General features: G+C 35.1%; 1 protein-coding gene across 1 annotated transcript; it reads left to right on the top strand.

Moving 5' to 3' along the window:
- The first annotated feature begins 719 nt into the window (after window positions 1–719).
- LOC124638806 (6-phosphofructo-2-kinase/fructose-2,6-bisphosphatase-like) lies at window positions 720–27092 on the top strand. Its single transcript, XM_047175913.1, has 9 exons — window positions 720–1200; window positions 6084–6430; window positions 14157–14291; window positions 17959–18119; window positions 20002–20391; window positions 21326–21547; window positions 23706–23940; window positions 24216–24343; window positions 25780–27092. Exons 2-9 carry the CDS (start codon window positions 6094–6096, stop codon window positions 25885–25887), a joined length of 1716 nt encoding a protein of 571 aa, XP_047031869.1. The 5' UTR covers window positions 720–1200; window positions 6084–6093; the 3' UTR covers window positions 25888–27092.

Raw genomic sequence — 27092 nt, 5'->3', positions numbered from 1 at the left:
TAATAAAATTAAATGACAAGTTCATATTGTTTCGGTGTTAAACTCTTACTAATGACTATCATTGGCTTATTTAGGTCAAGAGTTTTATTGTGATATTTATTTTGTAACATAAAATAATGGCCTTTGTTAACATTGAAAATCGTTAATTGATGACATAAATCGATCAATGTACAAATGAATAACTACATAATATTAATTGAATATACAAAAAACGTGAAAAATTTTACTTGACCAATATTTTGCTCAAAATTCCAGATAACTCAGCTGATAATTAAATTGTAGCGTTTGCCAGTCGCGTGATGAATTAAAAAGTCCAACGGCTTTGGTGATAAAATTATCTTTATGTAGGTATAGAATATGTTACTTGTCTTACACCGATTCTAGAAAGGTTAATAGGCTACGCTTGTAGGTGCGAGTGATCGGTAGTTTCCACTGACCATTGCACTTCATGACAACTGGATGATTGACCAGTGTACGGTATGACAGCGTAATCATTGTGCCCTCCCATAACTGTATCATTTCAAGTCTTTCCTGCAGATAGGCCTTGTCTGTAAACTGCATTGTTATCTGCGGTGCATACCCAACTATTTATGAATAAAATGTGTCCTGTGTATAACCAGAAAAGTACAGCATGCCAAAACACCCCCCACCACGAGGTGCGCGGCGGCCGAACGTTGTCGAACGAGAATCGATGTCACACGAAGCCAGTTTGTTCGCAGTCCCGCTGTCGGCTCCCTTCCACACAATCTTGCCTCGCTTTCGCCACGCTGCGGCCTAACGCCAGTCAACAGTCCACGTTATCACAGTGCGGCTACGTAAACACTTCTATTGTGCATCAATTATTGAGAAAACCAACAATATTTACCTGCTCCAAACCATTTAGACGAGTTACAATGAGCAAATTAAGATCCGGTGTGAAATAGAGACGGGACGAGGCAACGCTATCGACGTTTTATTTTGGAACGCTGAACTAAAGATACGAAACTGTATAATTACTGTGTTACGTTTCCTGTGCGATGTTGGGGGAGAATTTTAGTTAAAAAGTTGACATTAGACGTTTTCTGGGACTTATTGCGAATGTGTATTGAAACGTTCATCGCTATCCACGGGCGCACTGCTATGCGCCACGATTTGGTTCATTTTATAAGACACACTTCTTCCGATCACTACTGCGAAGGAAGAATTTAGTCAACGAAGCAGGTAAGAATAAAGATTTAGTTTTATGTAATCCTTGAATGCTAATTAGTGAGCTGTGCTCGTTCTAGAACTTGTATACTATGTTGTTAGATTAACATAACGCATTGACGAACATGTGGATGTCGAGTTTTAACATACACTTCTAACTTTTGACGCAGGTAGCGACTGTAACACAGTTAAAAAAACCATTCGTGTTATGCTTGTGCAATGTGCACACAAAAAAGTGGTACTATTTTTAGAAAACTGCACCAATGCATCGAGCATTTAGGTGCGAAATTATCATTATCGTAATGAGTTTCCAATTGCAATCAATTATACTACAATTAAGGACAATGGCTGTTAAATGAGTCTGATCGAACAACGTTAACCATAGATTATGATGATAAATATAAACAAACAAACAGACGGTTATAGCGCGAGCTACAAACAAAGGAGTATTAATATTCTTAACTCGTCAACCTTGGAGGTTCATGCTCTGCTTCACCTCTGAAGGAGTATGTAACGCAAGAAATATGTATAAAATAAAGGACGACTGCGAAATGTACAAATACGAGTAACAAGAACAGGTGTAACCAGAAACCTAGTAAGTAGAGATATATACAAATTATATAGGAAGATCTTTAAACCGGAGATTTGTTGGATACCAGTAAAGCCAAAGGATACCACGGTTAAGGAAACCATGCTCGTATAATTAAGTAATATGTATACAGCTGCAGCAATAGCCATACAAACGGTTTTAGGAATACTACCATTAACTGTGCACTGTGAAACGAGAAGAGGAGGATGGAAGAGAGAAGAATTAATACATGCTGAATATAAATAAAGCCATTTAAACCTTAAGTAGAAATCAAATTCGGTTGTTGTTATGGCATCACTTTTAAATAGATGCAATGAATTAAACATGGTTTGTCAATTATTTTTTGCTCATAACAATGACTGATAAGTTTTCCCAAAAGCAAAAGAATTATAGGAAGGTTCGTTAATTCTAGCTTAGGAAATTAACAACCTAGTTGAAAAGTAAGTCCAAGGCACCTATTGCAGTTCCGTATTTAGTTAGGTAACCTACCTGACCAGAGTGCTTAGTGCGAGTTTTCGTGAATTTTTTTACGGACTCACATGAGAGCGCGTATACTAAGATTTGTATGCAGTGTTGCCAACTTAGTGGATTTTCCACTAATACTGGTGGTTTAAGTCCCCTATTTAGTGGCGAAATGTTGAAAGTACTGCGGGTCAAGTAGCGAAATGTAAGTTTTGTGGTACAACTTTAAGGAGTTACTATGGAGATTTGAAGTCTCACGGAATGTCAAAAAAGCATCTACAAAACAAAAAGGTGAACGACTACTATATAATTATATTAAGTACTCATTCATTGGTCAAATGCGTAACTAAACAATTTGTGAAACTACTACGCCGATTATAATTTGTGAAGGATTCGGATCGGGTCGGATGAATTGCTAAACAGATGTAATGCTTTGTCTGTTTTAATTTTCTATCGTTGCCGAGTTACATCTTTGGATGATTAAATTGTTTTAGGTTACAATAAAATATAAACAATATTTTTTTAGTGGTGAATTTGGTGATTTTAAGTGTGGGATAAATTTTTGTTAGTGGTTTTCTGGTGGTTTTAAAAGTTGACTCTGGTGGTAAGCTTCTACAACTGTTGGCAACACTGTTTGTATGGAACAAAAACAGGTTCCAATTTTTGACACTAGGTGGAGCTGTTTTTGTTCCATACAAATCTTAGTATACGCGCTCTCATGTGAGTCCGTAAAAAAATTCACGAAAACTCGCACTAAGCACTCAGTTAACTACTGATTTACATAAAGAATTTCTACTTCATCAAACGATTTTGAAGAATTTGTAGCGACAAGTTTTGAGGTTTTCCATAGGCACCTGCTCATTTACAACACCGCAAGATGTTTGACTCTGAGAATTAGTACAATCTACAGAAAAAACACCCGTTTTTTGGAGTAACTTTGGCTTCCCAAATACATACTAAGTAATGGTTTCTTTATGAAACAATATTATAAAGAGTTCACAGCCCCGCAAAGTACCTAAAGTCGAATGATTCACACATTGCGGTAAACAAAACTTATCTTTGTGAAGAATAAGCTTTGCAAGAAAGTAGCAGAGATAAAGTTAAATCGTTCTTATCTCCGAGAAAAAAAAGAGGTCGTCAAGGACCGTCCCAGTTACGAAATAGAGCAGTCGTCAAGAAATAGTTTTAGAGCTTTGGCATATTTTGTTTGTTATTGAAGTATTTGCTGCTAGTATTACGCACGATATCCCCTACAGATGACCTAGTCTGCTTAGAAGATGTTTTGGATCTAAACAAACTGAGTGAACTGCATAAAAGTCATTCCAAAAAAAAGTAAACATAGTACCTCGTTCAGACACAGCCATCATCCAGAGAAAGATATTTTTTACCACTTAGAAGTGTATCCGAAATTTGAAAGGTCTATTAAGACGACTGTTATCTTACTCAAATAAATAAATACTTAACTTACCTACTAAATACTAAATACCTACGTTTCTTTTTGACTTTTCCTTCTGTCTTTCAACTCAGACAAGGTTACCATGTCTTACTTAGTTATCTCCCTGTATTTCCCAAGTTTCAAAGTAACTTACCTAATTCTTACTCTCCAGAGCCAGTTCAAGCATTGAATATTAAGAGCCAAACAATATAGGGTACGAGATGAATCAAAACTGATGAATGATCAACCCCAAGAAAAAATATGAGTAACTGTGCTTGTGTTTTGGAACAATGCACTTTGAATCATTTCATGAATGAACGGATGACCACAAGGAAAATAATTAATTCAGCTGCCTACTATCTTAACGTGTACGTGACTTTTACACTTAAAAAGAACATACAAGTGGCAATTTCATTGATTGAAACCAACCACAATTACCACATTAACGTAAATTCCAATTTTCGCGTACAATTGTTGGTTAAACACATCATCTATGACGTGATGACCTAACATATTATATGTGTGAAGGTTTACCTGTATAAGAACCTACGTTTCTATGACTTATAAGCGGATTATCATATGACATAGCAGTTATTTAATAGCTCGTGTTGCAGTATTGTGTTTCGCTAGAACTGCATTGTAACCGCATCCGGTATGGATATCAATAAAGCTATATACTCTAGAGGGTTTCAAAAAATTTAAGCAGGCTACTAACGTCATCGTCACTGCATTTGTTAATTGTGTATCAGTATTAAGTACTGCCTAAATACATATAACGAGTAGCTGATGCCAGGATTAATCCAACAAGGAAAAGTTCTAGCGTATTTTTGTTGATCGCGATTCACCCGATTGAATTTAGCCAAGCAATTTGGCAGATATAAATTAATTTCTGGGAATTTTGATATAAACACCGCAAAAAACAATTACTTGGACATTGAAATCTAGGTTAAACTCACTTTACCTTAACCTAAATAAAGAGTAAGAAGAAACAGAAATAATCAGAAGTTTAGTTAGCAATATATTTTATAGTTTTTCTCAGCTATATTATAGCATTTGAAAAGCTTATCTTCACACATTCTTGTTTGGTTTGGCGTTAAAATTCAAGATCTTCAATTGACGTAAGCGGTGAAACGAGTTGACTTGGAACATACATAATGGATCGAAACGACTGTTTGCCAAATAACATATGGACAGAATAAATTGGTGATTATGTAGAATTTGAAAACATAAATTGGAAGCCAAAATATTAGGTTAATGATCTATTAGAGCTGGGTAATCAATTAAAAGTTAAAGGAACTAATTAAAAAGTTGCTTTAAAAAATGTTTGAATAATAGATTTATTCGCATAAAGAGATTACGTCTAAATAGACCAGCTGCAGCTAGTATTCAAAACTTTCAATCAATAGAATACCTAATTGATGATGATACATTAATTGATGAATATAATTAGATAATAAAGGATAAATACGGATATAACAATGGAACTTATTATTGATAGAGAAAGTTCTGAATAAACATCACACAACGTGGCAGATAACGATATTATAAATAGCGAAAATTTTACTCGTGTCTGAATGGAAATGAAAATGGTTCTGTAATTTCATCATCGCTAATTTGTTATCATGCTCCATTCTTACAAATGATTTGTTAGTAAACTCGTGCGGTTGGAAGATAAAATAAAACTGCCCACTTTGAAACACGTTGAATAAGATGATATTTAATTTAAACATGTAATGCTAATGAAACGTTAAAAACTTACTCGACAGGTTTTGGTCTAGCTACAATCTCTGTACCAGCTTTAGACAAGTAACGAATACGTTTTACATAATTCTCACTTACACCAATGACTTCTAAAGGACAATGGGCAGATTATGGACCCTAACGGATACAGCAGGTTGAACTCAGGAGACTTACACTTAGTGTAACTTAGTTTTTCCTCTAAGGCCTTGAGATATCAATAGATTATTAAGTTAACTTTAGTTTAATTTTTGCACAGTTTTTTATCTATATCTCGGAACGGACAAACATTTCAGCAAGGCTGTCATAGTAAATCTTGTTTTACATAAAAAGGCCTATCCAATGATATGTATGACATCGCTATTGGTGGGGTATACCAGGTCCCATATATTTGTGCCCATTGTCCTTTGTTTCATTATACTGTTTCATTAGTAAAACATTTTCATGATTTTCAGCTACAGGAAAACCCAAACCAAAAATGGCACATTTGCGACATTTCCTCATCTCTAAATGTATGTGTGACGTATCGTACAAAAATTGATTTTCTAAGCTTTAAAATGCTGAGAAAAAGTCTAACAGGCTTAGTAATATAAAGGTTTTAGATGCATCGAGAATTGAGGAAACTTCTAAAAACCTGGAAAAATGTCGTTTAAAGGACCCTTTCCTTTGTTCCAGATCGCTATTGATGGCGTTACTCAGCATCCAGGGCGATTGGTACTTATATTTTTGGTTAATATACTGCAAAATCTATTCAGCCATTATATGGTTGTTCAGCAATCACTGCCGCGGCACTGATAAGGTTCGCTCGGTGATAACGAGTGGAGTTAGCGCACAGTCGCCTGGAGGCCTTCATAGAGTGCGCACGCGTCGACGAAGAGCGCCGCAGCAGCACCGCGTCAAACACATCGTTGCTTTAGCAAGAAGACCGTCTCTCAGAAGGATCGTGATGGCACCAGGAGCAAGCACCGCCCACACCATGATGGAGGACAAAGAGAAAGTACTGCACGGAGCCATGGCAACTGGTGAGTTTTTCTTTTTAATCTTTACAATTTTGGATACGTGTACAACCTTTTTTGTAAAGTACTCGTTTGTTTTTGTATCCTCGTTTATTCTGGCGCATTCATGTAACGAGGCGGTTGGTCAAGTTTTCGGTGTCGATATTGTTCGGTTGACGAGTTTGTTTGTTTTCTTTAACATTGGACACACCTCCGGCCTTCAAGCGAGCGAGCTTTCCAACAGGTGCACTGTTATCCACATACATTTGGTTCTAATTGTTACCAAAATTGTTGATGTTTAGTTTTGCTTAAGTAATCCAATTAGTGTTAGGGACAACAATAGTGTGGATTGTTTTAGTTCATTCATATTTAGTAGAATGCTTTCCATTATTAATGTCCCTTTCAATAATGAATGCAAATACAACGAGCAGAAATAAACTTATCGAATGTATAAAAATAGAAGTTTTATGGCATTGTATAGTGAGAATGGATTGATCAGCATTGTCGTGTAACCGTTCTCTAAGATTGCTTCCTATTTAATTCTTGTCATCGGTAAGGTCAATATCAAGAGCAAGATGCAAAAAACTATTGTTGTTAGGTATAGAAATAGCTACTTTGTATTTTGTTATATTTTAATTCAAATAGGTAGAAACGTTAGGACCTTGAATGTTCAAAAACGTAGACACTTCCGCCAGCAGTAAGTTTTTTAATAAGGAATAGATTTTTTTAACGATTTGTAAGGAAATAATTACAAGAACCGCGCGTGCCAATTTGGTGCCCATTTTGGTCTTGTTTTCATTTCTGTCCATAAACAAGGATAATTTCAAAAAAGGTTGACTCAGATTGGGGGTATAAAAAACAAAACGAGAAGGTTGATGGCTAACGAAAACAATGTTTTGCATTCGCGCCAATGAAAGCATGATTCCACGTAATTCAATTGATGTAAATAAGGCATTGTTTTTGAATTCGGAACTCGTATAAAATTCTGCAAAGCTGCCAATGCTGTCTTTATTAGATTCGTTCTTTGTAGTACGAGTATGTTTTGGCATAAAGTCTAAGGCTACCTTGCTGATATTTCTGCGTGACTCTTGGTGACTTCATGGCAATTGCGCGAAGAACTGTTGCAGATTTCGATGGCAAAGCGCCAGTAACATACGGTCTGGTCTGACAAAATTTTCGCAGAAACCATTGGACGGCTATATTTATCTTTTCCACGTTTATTCTACGTGATAAAGCTAAGTTGGATATTAGATTTTTGCCATAAACCCTATCTGTCTGATTGTGTAGTGGACGAGCAATCTAAATGTCCATTAGGCACTTAACGATGACCAAGTTAATCCCTGGGCACTTTTCCATTATCTTTTTTATCAGGTCGAAAAATCATACTGTACTTTGAACATCAGGCTATTATGAATGAAAAAAGACCCAGATCTATAGAAAATTAGCAGGAATTCCAAACAGGAGATGACAATTTTCGAGACTTCGTTGTACAATAAGATGTAAACCATTTAAATAAATATAATGGCACCACTGCTGACATTCAGTCGTGAATCGTGATCTCTAATTTTCTCATTCCATTGAGACCTATTGTTGATGCTGATGGTATGATTCATACGTTTTAGAGTAGAACTAATAGTAAACTTATTCTAGATACTGGAGAATGATGTCAGTCAAAATACATTACGACCTCGTTGGCGCTAAACGCAAATCTATCAACATCATCCGAATGTCTTAATGACCGTTCTGAAACTGGATCACTTTGTTTTTTGTCAGCTTCATTTTTTTCGCCTGTAGCTTCTAAGAAGTGTTTGGAAGTATGTCGGCTATAGAAAGTCAATGAAATGCTTAACACGTTGTGATGTGCGGTGCAACGGTCAATTGCCTCCGGTCCTCGAGCCGTTGCCAGATGCAAGAAAGAAACGCAATGAACTTTGCACTATACAACACATAAGTTTTAAAACAGCATCTGTAGTGACTAAACTCTGTCTTAAATAAACGTAAATAAAGCATGCTTCAGTACTAACATGTTGGGATATAAATAGGAGTCTGAATCTTCTCAATTAAGTGTTCAAAGTCTAAACTTAATTTTAGATCATTATCTTCTGTAACCATCACAATTATCTCTGGACACGTGCAGACAAAATGATGGCTATAGTTCAGAATCAATATTCTTCATGAAGATCATACAAACGGTGGATGACGATAAAATTAAACAATATTACATATTGCTTTGGGTCTCCGACCTTTACAAGATGGCCTTAAAGTATCCGGTCATACTATCAAATTCAATGGATGATAAAAACTTGAAGACATCGTTTTATTACAAAATAACTTATTTTAGTATTTTTCTCTAAACCTTTGTATTGGTAGGCAACGGAAATTATTTATACTTAAAACCTTTTTTTTATGATCTTGACATGTGTGTCAAAAAAACAAAATAAAAGCGTCATGGACGACGAAAAACACTGTTAATCGCGCCATGTGACGTCAACGCCACGCCTCCGATTAGACCGCGCTTGTAGGAAACTGTAAACGAAGTAGATTTATGTCCAATATTAAACAATATTTTATATTTATGTTATGCATGATTGATGATGTAAGAAAAAATCACGTCCGCAATCTTATCACCATTGTTAGTTAGTTATGGTAAAAATTGCACGGTGATTTTCATTGTTTTTGCAGACTACGTCAATAAGAACTTTGAGCAAAAAGTTCAAGTAGGTACCCAATTAGCTGAGTAGAATCTAAAAATAATGACTAAGCATATTTGAGAAATCGATTAAAATTGTTTTTAAAATAACCATTCCTTTTATCTATTGCAAAATAAAAGTTTGATAACAAGTAATATTAGATGTAAAGATTACGTGTTTTTCATTGTTATCTGCCCCCTGCAAATTATCAGTGGGTGTGTTGCCATGTACACTATCGAACTGGCTCCTCCACAAATATTTACAAACCAGTACAAAGACTCTGTATACGAAATTATTATGAATATAACTTAGCTTTACAAAGATAAAGTTGTTTTTCATTTCAACTTATCACCTACTTATGGTAACACAAGGTGCCGCATAAATTAAATATGCTATTTAATTATGTAGCGGTATAAATAAATATTGCTTCATAACAATAATTTACACTGCAACAAAATGCTTCCTAGCAGATTTTTTTCTTTGTTACAACAAGTTGCAGATTTCGTGCATGCAAACTTTTTGATGAAGTCATCGATGTACAAACAGCCTAATCAACGAATATTTTTTAATCTGTAATGAAGCAATCGTTGCTAAAGATTAGCGTTGTTTTGAGGGCATGTTGTTATTAAAACATACCTATTATTACGACACACAAATATATCTATTGAATGGTGGGCGTGGACAGCGCACTGGGTAGCAACAATAAGCTACAAATAGTTTATACGGCTACCCAGCTGACAACAACAATATGAAACGCCACGCAAGGACCGAAGGTCCACTATTACTAGGTTCTTGTTTGTTTACTATCTGCTTCACATTAAGGTTCATGAAGTGATTTAATTAGCCTCTCATTTGAATAAAGTGCAATAAATTAATGTGAATAGGCTATTTTCATTTTGTTCTAGCAGTTAAACGTGAATAAGTAATTTCCATTTAGAAGAAAAAAACACCAATTCTATACCTATAGGAATGTAACAGCAACGGCACCTTTCTATTATCAAGCAAGCAATTAAATAATTAATCACGTCATTTTTTACTAAGCTTTTGTTTTAACGAGTCCATACAGAAGGACTATTTTATTTAGCGCCTGTTATTTTCCATTCATTACAAGTTGACAATTAAAATTAATAACAAAGGTATTTATGTACCTGTTTATTGTCTAGACTAGAACACTTGATTTGTCATTATTTTCAACACATTGATATTTTGTTTGCAAATAGGTCTTCATGTAAATATTATTGCCTATGGCACTATTTACAGCCAGTCTTAAAAATATTGTTTAGAACTATTTTATTGGAAAACATCTAACGTACGTTGTTATTTTCAATCTAATCTGTCTGTATGCAAGAGGGGTCAGTTCTTAGAAGGAACGTCATTTGACCCGATGACTGCAAATCAATGTGTTTTACAGCCACGCATGTTATGCATGTGATGCACGTCATCCATTCAACGTGGCCCATGATGACAATTATGTATTGCGAACCAAAGGTTTATGACTAGAACTACAACAATCTTATGCAAATACTAGCTTTTGTAAGGCTTTTATATTATCTATATTTAAGAGAACGTTACAAACTTGTCAAACATCAAAATCGCATAACTTGTATTTTTTTTTTAAACTAGCGGCCATCTTAACTTTTGAATTCAAAATATCAGTAGATTGGTACCATAAACTATTACAGACTGTTTCGCAATAGGAATGTAAAAGATATTTTCTCATGGACGTCTAATGATTTAACTAGGGAAGCCTAACGTTCTTCGTTGGAAAGAAGCCATTATAATTTTCAATGGCAATCGTTGTCTGTTAACCTCGTGTTTCTTTTGAAACATGAAACACAAAGTAAAATTTTTGTTTCTAATGAATTGCATACATAGCGTTCGAATTTCTGATATGTTTTTGTTAGGTTTATTTATGTTGAAGGGTTTTTTATTCAAAACAGATGAGAAATCATCTAAAATAAGCTTAGGAAAAATCTTTTATTTATGCTAAAAACAACTTTGTCTTCCAAGATGTCACCCATTACAAATGTTCCAAGAATATTCGCTAGATGTTCTGGAATAATTTTATATGTGGACAAACAGTGCCTAACATATAAGTAGACATAGCTTTAATAATGTATGTATCTACTATCTGTCGCATTTAATTTATCTTTGGAGTACTCGTTCCCGTTTTATAAGGCGCATGCGATGGCCAACGTGACTCGTATCGTAGGAAAACTACGCTCAATGACGTGCTACCTTTGCCTACTTGATATAGTATTGATTGATTACTTTTTGATATTCTCATTTGATTTTTTTGTATTTTTAAAAGTTGAGCACGATTAGAGTTTCACTCAACGGCCGCAGACGTTGGCATTGCGTCTGACAAGCCGCAATCGACTGAAAGCAAAAGAAATACTGCTTTAACCCACTACGTTTTTTAATGGGACCAATTTTGAAATATTGAAAAACCGCATTTATTTCTTTTAAATACTTAATTGATGCGGTCAAACCATTCCTGACACTAATCACACGCTGCGTCATAGTTCACATCGTAAATACCAATAAATATTTACACAATGTGGTAAGGAAACTGCAATTTCCACTGTTTACAGATTGTATTTATCATAAAAGCCCGAAAGACATTATATACAATTTACCTACTTACCCAGTGTATTGTTTAGCATGGAAAACAATAAGTAACAAAGATAACCACATTACCAACTCTGATTTTCCATCCATTTGCAAACTGAACGGAAAATTATGAAAAGCAAACTTAGATTTAGGATTATTTGCGGAGATTTAATCATTTATGGCAGCTGACTAGATTAGACTAGTTTCTAGACAAAACAAATAAATTATATAAGTTATCTTTCGAGTAGTAAAGTCGTGCATTGCGGTACAATTAAGTTGTTAAACCAGTGTATAGTGGTTGCACAGACATTCCTCTTCAGCTTAACAAACAACATTGATATAATAAAAAATAAGTATCTTGAATATGAGCCAAATTAAGCCCGCAAGGATTATTTGGTCTTTAGAGTCAAAGACCTTTTGGCTCAGTTGAAGTAAAGGAAGATTTTAAAACGGCTCTTGAATTAAATTAAGATGGAAGAATATAAACATGTTACGTCAATCCCCGAAGGCTGGGGAAAGGCGAAGTTCCTGCTTCTTCAACTTTGTTTTGACGATGAAAATGTCAAGTGAAACGATGTTTTTGTACCGTCATCTACTTACTTACAACGGCATTTTACTCACCTACAGTTTTTGTTGAGGTACCAAAAAATTTAAGCAAGCGAACGGTACTTGTTTTATTAATTAGAGTACATTGACTGCGCTACTTACGGGAGCGACCCTGATGGGCATTTAAAGAAGTAATAGATATGAGACACACCTCCTTCGTTTATCTAAATATATCTCGTTAATAGATCGCTTCCTTGGCGTTACAAAGTCCGAGTTCTCTGGCAGCTGCGCGCGCGCCGGTGCCGCATAACACGACACATGGGGCCTTGGTAGCCATTGCGAAACGAAAGTTTCTGTTATACTCATGACACTATTACAATCTAAATAAATGTCACAATATAATCAAATACACATTTTATAACTTGTATCAAGTATTTAATTTAATAATAATACCTAAGCCTCGTTACGTACTTTGGATACTTACGTGTTACACGCATTATGGTTTCATTAGCATTGAAATTGTGGAACAAATAAAAACAATTGACTTCATAATGTGTGGATAATCGATTGCTTATCTTTCAATCATAATTATTCGCAGAGCGATAAGACGTTCTATCGAAGCTGAAAATAACGTCTTTCATAATTTCACAGAGAGTGAAAATACTAACAATTGTTTTTACTAAAGCGACTATGATAAGTACCTAAAGAGAACAAGACAAACATTTTAAACCAAAATCAGCTCAATCAGCCCAGCCGTTCTCGAGTTTTAATCAGACTAACGAACAACAACTAATTTTTATTTATATAGATATACAGTCTAACCTCCATACGGCATTCATTGCATTACATCACACTTTCGGTAAAGCAAAAGAAGTAAAGAGAAACAAAAATTCAAAGCATTAGCGAAATCGGCATGATGTCATTGTTGTTTGAGACAAAGGCAAGGTTGAAAGGCGTGCGCGCCGTGCCGCCATTCTATTGGTCGATTCGCTTCGTATCAACAACCATAATCCACTTGATCAAACCACTTATATAATCATATCATGGAGCAAAAAACCCCTCGTAAACTGTCGATTTTCTGCCTTATTGTTGCTAATCTGACATTATCTTTTGAGGAATATTAAATTAGTGGTATCTCATCTTCCGTATCTTTGCCTGGTTTATAAAACTTGTCCAATTTTGAGTCCTTGATCTATTCAGCGTATGATCAATCTTCTTTTGGTTCTTATCAATTTGTGTCAGCGTTAACGATGAAGCTTAGGAGATATGGTATTAATGGTTCTAGTAATCTAGTAATTTTTGCTGAGCAGGCGATAAAAATATAACTTATCCCAACTCAGCGTCGAACAGAAAATTTTCTTGAGGCTCCGGATCCAAGAAAATGTTTTCCCCCGCACCATGTCATCTATAAACCCATGTTGTTTACAGAAAACTAGCATTACATGAGTAAACTATTATCAATTTTCTGACCCGGACTCATAGCTAAGGTTAATGTTACTGATAAATATTTTGCTGATGAACGTCTGTGGCAATCTAATCAATATTCCAGACGAGTGTTACTTTACAATCTATTACTGGAAATTGGGACGGGCTCAGAATTTAATTGGACACACCCACGATAAAGGTTTACGACTGCTATATTCGACAATTCAATAATATCGTCAATGATATCAATATTTTATAGCATACACACGTGTTCTATATACATATAAATTGGTTTTAAATTATAACGCAACACCCACTATTATGAACTCAACATTAATTTTGGTCCTAAGTTCTGGACTGCAAAAGGACCAATAATTACTCCGCTCCTCTTAGAGTCACCACAGATATGGTTTGATTCTCGTTTATATCTACTTATTTATGTTGTTAGTTTTATTTATTTGTATGTTTCTTTGTTCTAGCATCGATGCGGTCTCGCCGCATCAGCCAGTTTGCGCCTCTGCTTATCGCGCTGGTGGGACTACCAGCGCGCGGCAAGAGTCAGCTCGCGCATAGACTAGCCAGGCATCTCAACTGGAATGGAGAGAGCACTAAAGGTAATTCATCATTAACTTCATAACTTACCTTTGACGTAGAATACCTTGTCAAATTGCAGAATAATTGGGCCAACCCTCGACCAATAAGTGAAACCTTGACGTCAAGTTATTGCGAAAAGCAATCGATGTGTTCAGTGGAAATAGAGCTATTTGACGCTTTGCCATGGCCGCGTTAGCAAGCTTCCTTCTCAGAAATGGACAAATGTCGCCACGTTTTAAAGTGGTTTATGCATATTTTATTAATGTAGGAATGGTCGACGAACGTATTTATTTTGCCGCATCAACAAAAATGCTTAGTTTTTACACGCTTTTTATTAGCTTCACCTGTATGTTTGTAGGTTTGTAACCGACTTCTTTGGGCGCGATTTTGACCCACTTTAAACGGCCAGATTTCGTTCAAACTTTGTAGATTTATTGAGGACCGATGACAATACACTAATTTGAAAAAATTCTTCCATTTTTAACCGACTTCCCAAAAAGGAGGAGGTTACACATACACATCGATTACTCCGAGGTTTATAGACCGATTTACGTGATTCTTTTTTTGTTCGACTCGGAATAGCTGCCAGTTGGTCCCATAGTCATCAGATCAGGATCTGATGATACCCTGAGAAATACCCTGAGAAACCCTGAGAAATCGAGGGCAACCTTCGAAAGTTGTAGGCATACATAGGATAAAAACTTGACACTCAGGTGTACGCCTAAAAGCACTATTCAACTGTGAAGATTTGGAGCTGACCTGATGATGGAGACCAGAGGGTCGAGGGAACTCGACAACTGAATATGTAAACTACCTCGTGTTTGGGCTTAAATTATTTGTATTGACAAGACCTTTGCAACAGTGAAGGTTTGGAGCTGACCTGATGATGGAGACCAGAGAAAGTCGAGGGAACTCGACAACTGAATATGGAAACTACCTCGTGTTTGGGCTTAAATTATTTGTATTGACAAGACCTATGCAACAGTGAAGGTTGGGAGCTGACCTGATGATGGAGACCAGAGAAAGTCGAGGGAACTCGACAACTGAATATGTAAAATACCTCGTTTGGACTTATATTCTTTGTATTGATGAGAACTTCCCACTTGTATGGATAGTGACAACTATTCGTATCACTGAAAAGCTTTAAATAAAAAACTTTTTTACAAAAAAATTAAACCGGCTTCCCAAAACACTAAAAAGCAAAAAAAATACTAATTTTAGGTACATCGGCCTAGAAGTCGGTGGCAAAATTAACTTAGTAACATCCATTAGACACCGACTTGTAGGCTTTTCAATTTGCAAAATATGATTTTTGCTAATTTATATAATTTTTATCTATAAGGTAAGAAAATTAATTAAAATTTTCTATAATTTTTCTCTACAGTCGATAAGGCAGGACTCGATGTTAATTTTTATTTCCAATAATTATCTTTAGCCGTTTTCTCTAATATTGACAAATTTTATACTAAAGAGAATTTTAATTCTACAAAACAAATAATAGTTTTAAAACAAACTAAAAACTAGAAAATAAATAATAGTTAAAAAAAACTAAAAAACACGCTTTTTATAGAAAACCGAACTAACAAATAGAAAATAAATTTTAATGAATTTTAATTAAGAAAATAGTGTTAAAAATTTCAATGAATATAAATTAATAATAGAGTGAATACAAAAAAAAATATTTAAAAAAAGCGTGGGGTGCTTTTTAAGGTATTATCGAAATGAAAATCACTACTCATATCTGTCAATAAAATATTTATAACTATTGACACCATGCACCCCACGCTTTTTTTAAATATTTTTTTTTGTATTCACTCTATTATTAATTTATATTCATTGAAATTTTTAACACTATTTTCTTAATTAAAATTCATTAAAATTTATTTTCTATTTGTTAGTTCGGTTTTCTATAAAAAGCGTGTTTTTTAGTTTTTTTTAACTATTATTTATTTGTATAACAATGTCTGAAAACCTTCTGGAAATTCTAGTCGTGTTACTGACCGAAGTCTACTGCCTAAAGTTTTTATTACTTATGATTTATCATCTCTAAATTGAGGCTTGGGATTCATAAAAGAACTTCTAGTTTAATGTTTCTTTGACGTCATTTCAATTGACTTATATCATATTTTGATTGTTGGATCATGAGACCAACAAGGCCTGAATGGAGTCTGAAATTGAGCTCCAAATTGCTATAATTGAGGCTGACTGAGATAATCTTTAGATGACTTGCTTTTTTTTCAAGAATGATGTCACTTTGATTGATATTTTTGTAAACATTTACAAGGGGAGGGCAATCTTATCTAGCTTTAGGTAAACTCGTGTGACACTGTAAATTGATTGATCTGCTATCTTAAGCTTTCCTCGAATTTAATGTAACAGTTAGTCATTTGCATTATCCTGATGATGAAATTACACATTGATTCACAAATAAGTTGTTGTCGTACGATGTTTATAAATAAGATTAGATACTTATATCTACTTACTTAAGTACATAAAAGCCTTTTGCGTAAACACATTAACCTTTTGGGCAAAATTAATTTATTTGACTCATTCTTATTGATTCATTTACAACATTCATTGATAGTTTTCATGAAGTAACCACACTGGTCCAGTACAATTCCAAGCATGCAAGACTATTTATAACACTGTTATATCAGATTACCTACAGTCGTGTCTACATTTATATCTACAAAATGCTATTTACACAACAGTTAGCGGGTTTACAATAAATCACATAAGTGCAGACGTTGCTTTAGGTACACAATATGGCGGCCCTGACCCAGATGAGAACGATGGTCTTATAATGTAACACACACACACGACCTAGCAAGTATTCTACTGATTAGATACGTTGGCTTCATCTTGATAAAAATCTGCCCTCATTGAGGAATGAGAATAACAATCAAGGAATACACGGAATGTTTGTTGATGCATTTGTTGTAAATTGCAGTAATACACAAATAACAATGTTGCAGCCATAAATATAGGCATTTAACGTTATGCAATATTGCCACGGTCATAATAATAAAAATAGCACGTGAATGATTTACTTATATGAAGAAAACTGGAATAGCATTCATATTTTAGATTTGTTTCCAAAAAATTAGGGGAATGATACTGTATTTTAGCCGACGCCTACGATACCCAAACTGTCAAATCATAGAACAATCCTAGAAAAGAAAATGTTTCCTAACATAGCTTATCTAAGAATATAATGTTAAGCAAGCGTTACATAACGCAAGCCGCAACTGTAAGTTTCCTTAGTTTGTCAAACAAAGGAATGATTGTAATATCAATGAAGACTGAGGCTAAGTGTAAATACGATGTGTTGAAACGAGTTATAAACATGGGAGAAACTAATGGAAAACTCACGCTGCACGTGATTACACAAAGGAACACATAACATAACATTGTCTTAGAGAGAAAACCTAGGAAACGCATTTTCGTTCAATATTATTTGTTCGCGTTACTTTGCAATGTAAGGGCACGTTGCACCGTACGTCCTTCTCTGGAAAAGTTATGTCTTTTACACTTACGAGGGTTTGAATATTAGCCTTCGTTAAACAGAAAGATTAAAGCAAAAAAGTTGGTCCTACAAGTCGAATTACTCGGTCTTTATGGTCCTTTTGCCACTACTAACCTAATTTGTCAAATTTTTCAGTTCTAAAAGGGTATTTTTATCTACAGTGTTCGACTGTAGCGAGTACCGGCGCCGGCACATGGCACTGTATGGCAGCCATGATATTTTCCGAGCTGACAATGCTCAGGGCTCTGCGATCCGTCGCCAGAGCGCCCGGGAAGCTGTGCAAGATGCCGTACTATGGCTGAAAGATGGCAACAGTGTCGCTGTAAGTTTATTTTACTTTCTATACTTACTTAATTATAAATAGATGTAAATCCAGCGAGGCTTCGCAGCTAAAGATGAAATGAAATAAAAAACACATTTTTATACTAAACTCTTGAACGTAGTACTTATCTACGTTTATCTTCTCGAGTACCTACTTGTAAATACCATACACCAATCTAAATGTTGATTTATGATTTATGTGGCAATTTTCTGTATCACCATGTTTGAGCTTAAGATAGCCATAACAGTCATTAAAGATAATTTTGCGATTATCTAACCAATCTTGACATTCTCACACGTGGCAAACGCGGAATCAATAGACCAAACAACCTAATCCGCGATCGATCCCGGACATTAACGGACACGGAAGGACCAGTCTTGATAACTAAACGTATAGGAACGTGACGTCTAATTAATACATTAAACTGGCTAGTACCGTGAGATTGATTGACTGATCGACCGCATACGTAACGCATAATTCTCTATGAAACTATATGACACGTGTCTCGTGTTTGTAAAGGAAATATGTAAATATTTGACTATGATTGAACGGTGTAAAACTGTGTTTATAAAAATCGTTATAAGTGGCTTTTATTGCTGGAAACGATGGTTGTGTTTTATAAGAGTTGGAATTTAATAAGTAATTACTTAATTAATTTTACAAGTATTTTTTCCTTAATCCAGAGATTGAATCTTAAATTCATTGATAAATGGTAGTTTTTAATTGTAGTTTTATATAGGTAGCTCTAATAGGTTTGAAATGGTGACCTATGAAATTGCTAACTATTGATTTCTTCAGCCCTATTTGATGAATCATATAATTGAACTGTTTGGTGAACTTTCTGAGAATACAGTCCACGTGTACACTGTAGACACATTTTAATCTCTGTCTGCACGAAGTCGGATTTATAATATAGTTATAAAACATAATCTTAACTGTATGCTGATCAAATATTAACTTACATACTTATATGTATTTACTGAGGAATAACTGGACAACTGTAGACAATAATAGGACTAAGTTTTTCTTTTATAGTTCGGCCATTCAGAGAATGCGTTCCTGACACGTCGCGATTGAACTGACGACGTAACTTTGCAATGGCGTTGCAGTTACGATAAAAATATTTTTGCTGGTTGTTTACCGTTTTAACAATTGAGGAGCATTAAAACAACATTATTATATCAATAATCAATGAATGTAGTTACGTCGTCAGTTCAATCGCGACGTGTCAGGAACGCATTCTCTGAATGGCCGAACTATAGTAATCTATGTACACATAACACATGCCTTTCTTCCTGAGCTGTGTATCACCTAAATATCGATAACTTATCGAAAGTATTTTGGTCATCTTACCTACGGATAAAAAGGATGATTCACTTTAAGTACATTAGTCAGTGCTATTTTCAGAAAAAAACAAGAAGTTGCCTAATTTTCTAGTGCTTAAAATAAACGATAAGAAATAAAGATATTATTTTATTCAAGTCTGAATGTTCAGGGTGACGTAAATCACGTCACGGAACGGCAGATAAAATACCTTCCGATTTTCCTGTTCTTTGTTTGCAAACAATGTTAATTAGATATTTATTAAGTATTGACCCATAATTAATTATAATTATTTCTGTAATTAGGTACAATTATCAACCTCGGGTCGGATAAGTTTAAAGTAATTAATTGATTTCTTAAGACCTGACTTATTTCATACATTAATCATCGGCGAAGATAATTTTTGTCAAATTATGGAATCCATGATATATATGACATGAATAAATTGTTCTAGCGGAATTAACGCTACATATTTTTCCTAACATAATTTAATTTTTTACTTTTTTAGGAAGACCTTTTGAACCACATTCCTTTGTGAACATTATTTCTTGTCTTCCAGATATTTGACGGCACAAACATCACGCGGGAGCAACGCCGCGAGCTGAGCGAGTACTGCCTCTCCGACATGGGCTTCAGAATCCTCTTCATAGAATGCGTCTGCGAGGACCAGGAACTCCTCGAAAGAAACATCATTGAGATCCTTCACTACTCCGCAGACTACAAGTCCATGAGCGAAGTGGAAGCCGTCGATGACTTGAGGAAGAAGTTGGAGCACTACATGAGACAGTATGAGCCTATTGATGCGGAGTTGGAGACCATTAGCTTCGTCCGCATTGAGAATGTTGGGGAAACCGTGACGGCACATAGGGTTGCTGGACAGAAGGAGTCTGGAATACTGGGATATTTGTCCGGGATGAGGGGCTTGCCTCAGACCTTGTATTTCACTAGGGTAAGTGTGTTTACGATCCTACTTTTATATGGTCTTATAAATCATTCTGTGCTTCAACAGTTTGCGCAATTGCCTTTAAAATGGCATTTGTAAATAAGCAGTAAATCATGATAATTTTAATTAGACTTCCGTTAGACAAACATGTTTTCCTAAGTCTAGGTATGTTTAGTGAGCTGAAAGACCACGTGGCACCAGTCCGAATGCCATTCAAAACAACTTTGTGATTCGAAACGATGTTTGCAGTAGAAGCCGATAGCGGATGCATATGTTGTGCAAATATTGTAAACATTTCAAGTTTTATGAGGAAAATATGCCCCTGTGACTGAAATAGATTTTTCAAGAGTTCGTTCTCTTATAAATGTAGAACGTCTTAATTCTGCTATAGTAGGATGGCAAAAAACCGGCTGTCCCTGATTCTATTAACATGCTGTGTCATTAAGTTTCTTGTGCTATAATATCTATAGGATAGTTTGCCTCATCAATCAACTTCCTAACTCGGTCAAAACATCACCTATCTTTGTTGAATAAACTTTTCAAAATATACCTACTTAGCATCTCAAGTGACAATAAATTAACAGCCAGAGACAGGTTGTCATGTTTTTGGATAATTCGAGGTTTATAACGCCATACACTCACGTCATAAGCACAGGTACAGCTATTTGAAAAGTCGCCACAAATCCCAGTGTTTGCCAATTACGTCAGATAAACGGACATTCCTAATATTTTAATTTATATACGTATCTATCTGGATTAGGTGTAAATGGCAACCAAATTTTGGGTGCATGGTAGTGCGTACAGCCAAGTCCACAGACGATTCTCGAAAAAATTTGGAAAAATTACATCTATAGTCATTGATTGTACCTACGTATCGGACAGTCATTTGTTATTTTTTACTAAACATTCAGCTCTAATTTATTCTTATTTCTTCCAACAGCACGGTGAAAGCGAGTACAACGTGCTTGGTCGCATCGGCGGGGACGCATCTCTGTCACCTCGTGGTCTTCTCTACGCCCGTGCCCTGGCTGAGCACATGAATTCCCTTGCCTGCCGCGATCACATGACTGTGTGGACCTCCGAGAGATGGCGCACCAAGCAGACCGCTGCTGACATTAGGGCTCCAAAAAGAGTCGTCAGGGCATTGAACGAGTTGGATGCTGTAAGTACCGCTATTGTTTTGTTTTATTAACCTCTTGTAGCAGTTCATAATGTATATTTATGTAGTTTGAGTGACGTCTAAGAGGGTCAAAGGCAAGTTCATTGCGTATGAAACATTTTAATTAACAATACTTTTTTAGGTATCTTCATTTTTATCGGGGCGTGTGGATCTAACTACGTAATTAATTTATCTGACCCCAAGCAAGCTATGGTGACAGAGCATTAACTAGATAGAGATAAACATCAAAAAGGATAAACGAATAACAAGCTAAGTGTTTTTAACGTTTATCAGCTCTTAAAATCCATAATTACTTCGATACTCAATTAGGTAAAGATAATTTAGAAAAACAATGTTTAATTGCTACTTACTTATAAGTTGATTGGATCACTATCTTTTGTGTTTCAAAAGCCGTTTAGATGACTTTTACGATAAAGTCTGGAAAATGAACGCAAACAATTATTCTGGGAAATCCAATTGAGATGTAGTTTCAGTAATATTCCAATTCTCACACGAATGATTCACCAGAAAATCTTGAGGTTGAAGAGATACACGAACATAAACACAGTGGAAGTAATGGACAGACTGCATTTTACCGTCTGTTTTAATCAATGCTACGATGTTGGACGTTAATAGCTTTGTTCCTGATATAAGTTTTCGTGTTCTGTTATCATATAAATAAACAAAATGAAACCGCCAAAACTTTCCATTCCATTATTTTGCGCCTTTTGTTATTATGAGCTTATCGTACACATTTTTACATCACCTATGTTATCTATTAATTCATCACGTATCGTTGTTATCATATGTATTGATTGGCTTGCCGATGGCGCGATCGCTATATATAAAGCTGTGTTTATAATAAAACTTATATTTATCATATAATGTTTATATTTATACTTTAACTTGAGTACTTTCTTGATGAACTTGATAATTAGACTTGTATCTAGTTTTCTAGTTCCGGGATTACGCAATGATTGTTAATAGTGGAGTTATTAAACTAGTTTGTCTAGTAATAGTTTAATATGTACAAAATTCTTAATTAGAACCATTTGAATTAAGTACGAAAACCTTTAACGATTGTTAAGAGCCATTCATCAAATAAGGTAATAAAAATGTAGCACATCTCTGTTAAAATGATTGTAAGATAAATTATAACTAGAAGCAAAATTAAATAAGCAAGGTAACGCGCCTTTTTGTCTACGAAAATTCTGAGAATATATTCGTACACAGTCTCGTATAACCTTCGTAACTTAAAATTCAGCAGCAATTCAAAGCCTTAACGAATTGATTTCAATTGTGTTTCAAGCGTGACTTTTATACTCCGTTGTTAAAAAGTTACAAAGTTCGACAGAAAATATTTCCTTTATAGTGGTCGAGTTTTCATAACAACGGTTGACAAGACGTAAATTACGACCAATTACTGAATCCATAAAACGGATGATTGACGCCACATACTTGGTTGCAGCTGTTTCTTTGATTTACGATGCATTTGACCTACATCAAACAACGTCATATAAGACAGCCGTAATAAAATTGTCATCGGAAAAGTACTATCGTTCTCTATCGGTGTTCTCAAACTGCTAACTCTATTTTTACCGTCTCAAATATTAGTCACACGATAGAATAGCAACTTTGACATTGAACTGGTTATAAATAGAGTTAAAAGTAGGTATTGTTCTTTCACTTTGACCGCAATCTCTAATTTATTCGTAATGAGATGTAACAGTTTAAAGAATTTTACTTAACTGTAAAGTACTGTTTAAAGAATTCTATTTTTGAAACACAAAAAATATCTGCAGGTTAAATATCATCAGATATACAGAGGTAGATTCTAAACAGTCTGCAGCACTCCATCATTTCATTTGTCATTGCTAAACAAACCAAATAATTCGAAAATACATATGTACAGATCCAAAAAGGTCGCATCTCTTGCCAAATATTAGCCGCAATGATTAATTACACGCATCATTCACGTGTAAACAAACGAGGCGATTAATTAAACCTAAACAAACTTAATACGCATTGACATTTGGAATTACTGAATTAGGGCACGTTTTGTGAATGACGTCAATGTTAATATGAGTTTATAGAACTTTTCTATCAATAAGTCATTATGTCGGACATAACAGATTCTTATTCTTCGTTGTTTCATTTCCAGGGCATCTGCGAAGGTCTGACATACGAAGAGATGCAAGAGCGTTTCCCCCAAGAGTTCGCATGGCGTGATCAGGACAAGCTCCGCTACCGCTACCCTTGGGGCGAGTCCTACATTGACATCATGACGCGTCTGCGACCAGCCCTGTCTGCTCTTGAAGATGAACATAACGTAGTTGTAGTCGGTCATCAAGCAGTGCTGAGGTGCATGCTCGGATACTTCCTCGATGCTAAACTTGGTAAGCATATAGACTTGAGTACTATCTCGATTGTACAAATACTTAATGTCGACTCAAGTTGCTTCAATTGACGTCAGTAGTAGTCGAGCTTGCGTCACGGTTTCGTTTGTCCAGTATTATTTCAAGGCCTTACCTTTTCCTATATAAAAGTTGATTTACCTCTAAAGATCCATAACATACGAACTTTTAAGCTTAGACGATCTTTAAATAACTTTCTTATTAGAGAAGACATTTTTTGATCATCGATTTCCAACCAATCTCCTGTCTACTTTCAGATGAGCTGCCGTACATGAACGTTCCTCTCCACACGATCGTGAAGCTGACGTCATACGGCTACAAGTACAAGGTGGAGATGATCAAGCTGCCTGTCGACTGCGTGGATACTCACCGACAGCAGCCCAAGGTAAGCAGACTATAACTTCAGTATAATTTTTCTAGAGTAACATTTTTGAGTTTTAAATATTAACGGGTAGATATCCAGACACTAATGTACACAAATGAACAAGTTTTTTTGCAGAAAGGTAAAATAAAACTATATTGGCAAACTAACAAAATAAATAAATTCCATAGGAGTACAAAAAAAAATCTAAATGAAATTCATTAGAGGTATTTTATCTTACAATGAGACCTTGGCTCTATTTTTACAATTTAATATTTATGGTAGCAGTCTGGATACTTCCGATTATACCTAGGCCAACAGTCTGGTAATATCTGGTTGACGTGTATTTGGACGTCATTTTAGTTCTTCTATTGTCAGAAAATGATGTGGTTTGACATCGATAGTTATTTCAGTGGCTTTGCCAAAACCTTGCTACGTGAAACATCTCTAACACAAATGTATGTGTTATCTGTATATGTACGCGGTAATGACGACATTACATAATAGGATGACTTAATACATAAGCACATACATATATGATTATGTACATTTATTATAGCTCTTTCTCTAAAATCGGGTAAAATTGCCAATGTTGTTACATTATTTATTTAGTAGTTCATTTAGTGTAGTTTAATATCAATAAAATTATTAAGTGGTGCCAGTGATTCAGGAAACTTTAAAGTACTTCTTAAGATATTCTTAATCATTATGAAACTATAGTTTACCATTTGCGTCATTAATGATAGAACTATTATAATTGCCTGTAATGCCTGTAATACTTATGATCACTTAAAAAGATAGGAAAACACTTCATCACCTCTTAAATTTTCACGCAGACGTATAAACATGGAATATTCCTAAACAAAAATAAAAATATAGACTATGTTCATGCTTCGTAGGTTTTTGTGACCATCTCCAATCTCCAGCACGTTTTATATTGAATCAAACTTAAAAAGAAACAAAAATAGTCGCTGGCAAGCTTTGTGGTCACGTTTGTGCAATACGCGTGACTGCTTTGTATGTAATTTAATCAATTCCACAACATACCTATGCAATTTACTATGGAAAAAATACTTTGAACTGTAGACCTAACCCAACGTATCACACCTTTTTCGTATGATTGTCACGTGGTGTGTTCTTGAACTTCGATCAAAGTTATCTTTTTAATAATCTTTTGTCAGAAGATTTTGCGCAATTTTAAATACTAATTTTGAATCATTAATCCAACCGATTGTAGACGATAAGTGTCTATTAATCATGCGAAAGAGTTCATTAAAGAATGCAAATCTGCTTGTCATAAATAAGGTTGAATGGATTTGCTTGTTGATATTGTTCATATCAGCGCTTTTCTCGGAATTTTATCAATTATTATTTATTTAAGCAACCTCAATATCTTGTGTTTACACTATCCGTAAAAAAATATTATGTTGTGAGTTAACGTGATCTTTTTATTGTTACAGAACTGCTCAATAAACCGAACGTCTGCTGACGCTCTGGTGACGGTGCCGTCTCACTACGACACGTTGCCGTCGAACCTGTGGCAGAGCCCCACCGAGGCGCAGCTTTAGGCGCCGCGGCCGGGCAAGCGAGTCCCGCCGCCCACACTACCGTAGCAGCATTACCTGGGCAACAGCCCCCGGACCCAAGGTCTAACGGTCCACGGACTTGAAAAACCATGGACTAGGAGAGCACGCCACGCCAAGATGTTTCGGGAGTCATCCAGCGATCTCTATAAAGAAAGACTGGTGTGAGTGACCCTTCACCGATGTTTGAATTTGAATTAAGAATGTATGCACGCCGTACAATAGCCAATTTTATTTTACAGCATAGATTAATTTTATAAGTCTTATTATTTTTTAAGCCAGTGTTGCAAGACACGTTTATAGATCTGCTAAGCTCAATTGAATTCGTACAAAATAAATTATTATTGAGAAAATGATGAAGCACGCTGTGTGAATCTTCCAACATTTTACTAATAAGACTGAACGAGTGGAATTCTTCGAAATCAATTCATCTTTACGTACATAATAGATAATATTGTGTTCTTGTTTAAAAGTAGGTATGAAATAGGCCCCTAGTATTGTTTAAAGTTAATCCTATGTTCATAAACACTTAACGCTTGCAATTACTTGAATACATATCTAGCTTTAGTAATTTCCTTAGAGGACATCATTGGATACAGAGCGTTAAGTTAGTACCCATCAGTAGTTTATGAACAAAGGAGCTAGTGTAGATGGCACTTAAAAATAATCAAGTTACGTATTTTAGATTCTATTTAGAAAAATACTTTCATTATTACTATGGACATTCAGTTATCTCTATATTCCTTATTCTAGCTGTAGTTACCATTAAGCATACTTATAAATGGAATCACGACTACATAATTTAGTAGTTTATTGTAATTTCACTTATCATTGTGTGAGTCTGTAGCTACTGGTAAGCCGGGATTTATTTCGCAATCTAACGTTTTATGAAGTTTCGTGCTATCTTGCTTACTTAAGTTATAATTTAACGGTGAAAGTTAGTATTGTACCTACTTTTAGTTTAATTTTAAACTCGAAAGTACTTAGAGGGATAGATTTGTTGTAATATCTTGTAATGGTACGTATTCTTAGAATAATTTTAGCATTACGGCGGCGAGTCAATTAAGCTGGATTAAACCAGTTTAGATTGTATTCTCTATAGTGAAAATTATGACACGGGACGTATAGAAAATCAATTGTCTTTGCATGTATTTTTATAATAAAATAAATATTATTACTTATAATAATTA

This window comes from Helicoverpa zea, chromosome 18 (assembly GCF_022581195.2).
Source record: "Helicoverpa zea isolate HzStark_Cry1AcR chromosome 18, ilHelZeax1.1, whole genome shotgun sequence".
Taxonomy (NCBI): domain Eukaryota; kingdom Metazoa; phylum Arthropoda; class Insecta; order Lepidoptera; family Noctuidae; genus Helicoverpa; species Helicoverpa zea.
Note: the sequence above shows the minus strand (reverse complement) of the source record. Positions and strands in the feature narration are given on the sequence as shown.

Coding starts and splice junctions, on each gene's coding strand:
- LOC124638806 (XM_047175913.1), top strand. CDS start 6,094: ATGGCGTTACTCAGCATCCAGGGCGATTGGTACTTATATTTTTGGTTA. Junction 14,292..17,958: donor GAATGGAGAGAGCACTAAAG/GTAATTCATCAT, acceptor TTTTATCTACAG/TGTTCGACTGTAGCGAGTAC. Junction 18,120..20,001: donor AAGATGGCAACAGTGTCGCT/GTAAGTTTATTT, acceptor CTTGTCTTCCAG/ATATTTGACGGCACAAACAT.